This window comes from Botrytis deweyae (assembly GCF_014898535.1).
Source record: "Botrytis deweyae strain B1 chromosome Unknown BDEW_015, whole genome shotgun sequence".
Lineage (NCBI taxonomy): Eukaryota > Fungi > Ascomycota > Leotiomycetes > Helotiales > Sclerotiniaceae > Botrytis > Botrytis deweyae.
The window spans coordinates 969,976-976,566 of record NW_024066222.1 but is presented as its reverse complement, the minus strand read 5'-3'; the positions used below and the strand labels follow the sequence as shown (position 1 = coordinate 976,566).

At 37.6% G+C, this 6,591-nt stretch overlaps 2 protein-coding genes across 2 annotated transcripts; one reads left to right on the top strand and one right to left on the bottom strand.

Moving 5' to 3' along the window:
• Positions 1-2,111: 2,111 nt before the first annotated feature.
• EAE98_007001 (uncharacterized protein) lies at positions 2,112-5,046 on the top strand (the record flags this gene model as incomplete). The annotated part of the gene is made up of 7 exons (XM_038954624.1): positions 2,112-2,894; positions 2,958-3,236; positions 3,300-3,427; positions 3,480-3,927; positions 3,987-4,305; positions 4,357-4,425; positions 4,475-5,046. The coding sequence occupies 7 exons, from the start codon at positions 2,112-2,114 to the stop codon at positions 5,044-5,046; spliced, it is 2,598 nt and encodes an 865-aa protein (XP_038809304.1).
• A 38-nt stretch (positions 5,047-5,084) lies between these two features.
• On the bottom strand, positions 5,085-6,362 carry EAE98_007000 (uncharacterized protein; the record flags this gene model as incomplete). Its single annotated transcript, XM_038954623.1, has 1 exon — positions 5,085-6,362. The coding sequence occupies one exon, from the start codon at positions 6,360-6,362 to the stop codon at positions 5,085-5,087; it is 1,278 nt and encodes a 425-aa protein (XP_038809303.1).
• Between the last annotated feature and the right edge of the window lie 229 nt (positions 6,363-6,591).

The following is a 6,591-nucleotide window of genomic DNA, read 5'->3' as shown; positions in this document are numbered from 1 at the left end:
TTTATATTTGAATTCTAAAAACACATTTACAAACACTTAGAAATATCTACTAAACTTTTTATTATTTACTATTCTAAGATTAATAAATAAATTTAAAAAATTAATATAATATTGGAATAATATTTCAGATTATATAAAATTTATCTACAAGATAACTAAACAAAATAACTTTTATTTGCTAAATTCTTTATTAATAATATTTGATTTAAAAATATTCGAATAACTTTATTCTTTTTTAATTATAAATTCTATTCTTATCTAAACTTCAAGTCAATTCTATTTAAAAATAATCGTTTTGTTATAAAAGATATTGAGGAATTTATTTTTAAAATAAAAATAATTTCTTTATATCTAAAAACAAAATTAATTATTAATCAAGCTTAATATTTAAAGAATACTGATTTTCATTATTCCCCTATCCGCTAATATACCCCCAATAATCTGATTTGATTAAATATTAGAAATATTAAAATCTTATACTTCTAGAAAAAATTTGATTAGAAAGATTTTAAGTTATTCAAAATTCTGAATTTGATAGATTTTTATACTTATAAATTAAAACTATTTATCTCTATAAGAATTTATTCTGTTTTTCATATTAATTTATTATATTCTATATATAATAATTCTATTTCTAAATAATATAATCTATTATTACCCTTTATAAAAATTAATAGTTTAAAATATTTTGAAGCTATTGAAATCCTGAATTTCTATTAAAAAAAAGAGATTATAAAAAACCTTATTTAAAATATATTATCTATTAAATTGATTATAATAAACCAATTTAAAAATCTATTTATTATTTAAAAAATATATAGAAATTGATTTGCAACTTTTATTATAAATATCCTAATAAATCTAAACCTATTTAAACCAAATTACCCACCTATAAAATTATAAACTATAACTTATTATCTTATCAGAATTCAATTTAAAGAAAAAAAAAAAATATTATAATATAAATATATATAATTAATAAATAATAAGCTAGATTTTATTAAATTAGCTTATAAATAAAAACTTTATATATCTTTATATTAAAAGATTCTATATTATAACTCTTTAAACTACATCTTAATCTATATTCTATACCTATTATTCTTAACATCATTGAATATAGTTTCCTGATCCCGCCTGCCTGCCCCGTGACAATTTATCTATAATAACGTCTAAACAGACTCTAAACCATTTATAGATTCAATCTAGACATATACTATAAAGAATAGTCGAAAGTGATTAAATTAGCAAGTTAATAAAATAATCGTTAGAAATATTAGATCTCAAGAACTATAGATAAAGTCTAAGACACTATTCAGTCTACTAGTATCTCCTCAACGTTATAAAATCCCTTAATTAAAGCAAAAAGGAAAAAGTGTAAATCAAAAAGAAAAACGAATTAGAATAAATCAATAGGAATAGGAGAACTGAAAAGAAGTTATTATTAAAGATTATAATTATTAATAGAAAACTAAAAGGAAGTTGAAAGTAAAGCTTTCAATTTGTATAAAAGATTAGCTAAATGATTAGTATAACTGTTTATATGCTTGAAGAATATATACGCTTTTATACTTCTTTACTCGAGTTATAACTAAAAATAGTATAGTTATATAAATATAAAATTATACAATATGAAGAGTGTAATTCGATCTTACTTAATTCTACGAATTTATTAGATGATTTAAGTATTTATATAATTTAAGTTTCTTTTTTATTAATCTTATCGAAAAGAAAAATTATATATAAATTTCCATCTAATTTTTATACTCCTCTTCGTTATAGTTAATTTCAAAGAGCGTAATTTTTTTTGATTGGCATTCCTATAGATAGAAGAAAAGCCCGAATATTTTTGACGGGTTCTATAATCCTTACCTCCGCATAGCCTGCCTACGTCATTACCTAACATTTCACTGGCTAACGTTCATGGCTCGGCTAAATTCAGCTCTGAGTTGGCATCGAAACCGGTATACGTGTGCGTGGGGGCCAGGATAAAATCAGACAGCTTTTTGTAAATTATATTCCGTCCCCCTTGAGCCCCAAAGTCATGGTTCATTCTATACCTTTGTCTCTCGATTAAAAGCTGACCTAAATTGAACAGCAATACTTGCAACATGGTGCCGGCTCTTCAAAACAAGAATATTAATACAGACGTTATTGAATCGCAGGCAACAATGAAAGCAGAATTTTGCACACACGAGGCCGAGGAAAGTTCTATCGGTACAAATGATCACTCACTAGAAAAGATTCTTACTCCTTACGAAGGAAAAACAGCGGTCATGTCAGCAGAGAATGATAGTATTACAGTGACAACTGAATCGTCGATAAGTCCAGACACTATAGTTGCCCTCGGCGGCAAAGACGCAGCGAACGACTTTGTGGAGAGTTTTGCAGCCTCGTTTGCAGAGAAATACACCACGGAATTTCTGCAGCAGCTTGCACAAATGAAGAAGGCAAAGGCAGTTGTGTCGAATGAGAACGTTGTGGTTGATGATCCAGAAGAATTGCTAGCTTCTGATGGTCTAAAAGAAGAAGCCGGCTGTGCACAGCTCGAAAAGCCATTGCCCGAGCGAAAGCCTTCTGTACCGGCTCCCGAGTTAGCGGAGATGATTTACACAGAGTCGGCTGAAAGCATTAATCAGGAACCTGTGCAGGAGAGGCGACATGGAGACCCTCTGGTGAAAGAGGAAAGCGCTCAAAAGACTCAACCTATACAGTCACGAAGATCATCCAAAGATGAACAGAAACGTGCGAGAAGCTCGAGCAGTTCTAGTCAAATCTCCTCCACTAGCGCCAGTAGTTCCACCAGTAAGCGATCTGATGATGTTAAAAGTGAATACGAGGCCAAAGAAGCATTGGTTGAAGAGATGAAGGTTCAGATTTGGAAGATCGACGACGTAAGTAACTCGATGGGTTTATGTCTTGCAATTGGGCGATATCTTACATTGAAGCTTACTTAGATTTTCGATGAAGCAAGCCGCGAGCGGGTCTTCGTTACTCATGATTCAATCAAAAGACCTACGGCGAAAGATGAAGAATTGAGCTCTGAGAAATACAGCAAATGGATTCTGATTCTTCGCCGTGTCTTCGAAAACGACAACAAAACCCTCCGGAAAACCATGTTGGATATTCAAAGCCCATTCATTCGTGACATCATACACGATATTGTCAAAGAGGAGCGGGCGATGCTTTTGAGCAAAAATTCAATAGATTGGCCAAATGATAACGTTTTCAGATATGTGAGTTGCGATTTTTCAACCGATCTTGCACTTTTTTTGATGAGCGAGTACTGAATTGATCAGAGAAAAGGTATTCAGGATGCTGCTATCGAGAAAGGCGAGCTCGCCGTAAAGCACGTGGGCGTGTTGTTGAAACTTATAGACACCGAGTACTCAACTCGAATCAAGGATATTGAAAACATGTTCGCTAAGTAACCAACCTCTTGTCTGCTGCTGTAGACATCTTGACTGATTCAAATTCAGACGCACTTCATCTTTTGAGATTCTTCGGGAAGCCTTCTGGCCCGGGGATATCGTCGTGAAAGGCATGTCAGATAACCCCCGAGCTTTCCGCCTTGTCGAAGCATTCTACAAAGTGAAACGAAGTTTTGGGGGCGGGCCTGATGAGGTGACTCTTATCGTTAAGACAGAATACATAGATTTCTCAGGACATGAGTTTGGCACCGTATCGGAGAAATTTCGAGTTCCGGAATACCCTGGAATCAATTTCATATCTGAATTGGACGTATTTCCTCTGAAATATCATCCTAACAAGGAGGTGGTAGAGAGGAATCTCATAGCCCGAGGCCGAATATTTGCAGCGCTCAAAGGCCAGAATCATAGGGTCTACAATGGCCCAGTAGACGAAGTTGACACTTACCGACGACCTGGGAGATACTCTTCACCAGCAGATTCGAATGAATCATCAGAGGTACAGACGATTTCTCATTCTCAACTTGTATTATGTACTGAATACAAAATTCTCCCTAGATAAGTTCGGACATTATCATCGACACCGTCACCTTTAATAGATTCAATGCCAGTAAATCGATTTCGGTATCTAACATCAGCGATGAGCTTAACGACGGAGAGCTGACAGAAGACCACTTGATGATCTGTACTAACCAAATCCCCTTCTACTCGTTGCAAGACAAGAAGTTTCACAAAGGAAGCATCGAGAACATCGAGGACAAGATCTTCAATGAGAAAGTATTCTCCCAATTAGTGCTTCCGGAACCGACGAAGGAGTTAGTTCGTGTACTGGTCCGGAACCACAAGAGGGGAAGAGATTTTGACGATTTCATAAAGGGCAAGTAGAAAACCCCTAGTCTCTCATGGCAGAAGCTAACATCTTGCGAAGGTAAAGGGAAGGGTCTTGTACTTCTTCTCCATGGGCCGCCTGGAGTCGGAAAGACAATGACAGCTGAGGGTAAGTTCGTCCATTCCTCCAAAAGCTCCTGCTTTTACTAATGAGAAAGCCGTTGCCGAATATACCCATCGCCCACTCTACGTGGTCACCTGTGGTGAACTAGGTACAACAGCCGAATCGCTTGAAGCTTCACTTGAGCGCGTCCTTGATATTTCAAATGCATTTGGCGCGGTCCTTCTCCTAGACGAAGCGGACATTTTTCTCGAACAACGCACAACGTCTGATCTACAACGAAACGCACTTGTCTCCATATTTTTACGCCTCCTAGAATACTATAAAGGAATACTATTCTTGACAACCAACCGTATTCGAACTTTCGATGACGCTTTTCATTCTAGAATTCATGTCACGCTTGCTTACTCGAACCATGATGCTGTTACACGGGAGCAGATTTGGCGGAATTTTGGTGCTCATATGGCTCCTGGCCTTGGGATTGAAGACGATGATTACAAAGAGCTGGCTACGTGGGAACTTAATGGACGGCAGATCAAAAATGTGATCGGCTCGTGTAAAGCTTTGGCGGTGGATCGAGGGGATCAGATTAATATTACTGATCTCCGGACTGTTCTGCAAACTTCAATCATTTCCGGGTCAAAGGGGATAGGTCAATATACGCAGTGAAGTAATGACTGATATATTTCAATTTGTAATAGGGCATGCTATAGATTAAATACGAAGTGTTTTCTTACAACCAATGGAGTCGATGGTAGCTCAGTAATGATTGCCTTGTCGAGATGTTCATTCCCATCTGGATGTTTTAATCTCTGTAACAAGTCTTTTAAGAAACCATCAGCCCATTTTGAACGGGCCGCTCGGTCTGACAAATCAGGGATGGCTTTCTGCCCATTGATAGTTGATACTAGATGATCGTCTTGAAACTGCATTTCGCTTGGAACTCTGATCTGTGCGATCCTCCTGTTCCCGGCCTCATCTTGAAAATCCTCAAAAAACAAACCCTTTATCATCTCAGCACTAGCACCTTTACTTAGTAACAAAACCTCTGCTGAGCTATGTCCATTTGCTCTTGCCTCGAACAATGGCGTCGAACCGATTAAGTCCATAGCATTGACATCCGCACCCCGACTGATCAATAGCCGTATTAGTGCTTCATCCCCCGTCTTGGCAGCTTTGTGTAGAGCCGTTTCGCCATTATAATCTTGCCACGAGGTCTCTGCACCATGCTCGAGTAGGTATCGAGTTACATTCTCGTGCCCGCTTTCAACAGCCAAGTGGAGACATGTATCACCAGACTGATCTCTGGTATCAATGTTGACACCCTCCTCCACAAGATACTGCACAATCTCTTTTGTACCCATGGATGCGGCTATCATGAGTGGGGTCCGACAATGGAGGTTCTTCGGTTCTAGAGAGGCCCCTTTTCGCCGTAAAAGTTGCAGTATAGGCAAACTTTTTGAAATCACCGCGGACGAAAGCGGAGTAGACCCGAATTCGTTTTTTTCCTCCAAATTTGCACCTTTTTCAAGCAGCAAAGAAACCATAGCACTGTTGTGATTGATAGCAGCAACATGTAATGGCGAAAACCCTTTCATTGTTCTTGCATTAGGATCTGCTCCTTCATCCAACAAGACACGCACGGTTTCCAAGCGCAACTTAATAATAGCACATATTAATGGTGAGTGTCCATCTTTTGTCTTAGCCTCAAAGCTAGCCTTGAAGTCTGCCAGTAAGGAAATTGCAGCTGCTTGATCTGCAACCGCTGCGATGTGAAGAGGAGTATATCCATCTCTTCCCGCCATATTCACGTCTGCCCCTCTTCTCTTGAGCAGCTTCATGATTTCCGTATGACCTCTCTTTGCTGCGCATACCAGAGGGGTTCCATAAAACTCCGTGATCAGGTTGACATCTGCTCCATCTTTCAAGAGTTTCCGCAATATAAGTTCATTGCCGTGTGATGCTGCAAGATGCAAGGCGGACATCTTCGAAGATCTTTATACAGCGATTTTATTTTAGGTGCACAATATATGATTAATCAAAATACAGCCTCATTTGCAAAGAAGGGAGAGAGGAAGTGAGGCTGAGACACGTGGCGAGCTGAGAGCTTGCAGGTAGTATCGCTTACTGCAAACAGTTAGAGGCCTTGGCTTTTTCCCTAAACCTCTCTTTTTTGGGGGGGGCAAAATTAAGACGGGCGATTGAAGTCAAATT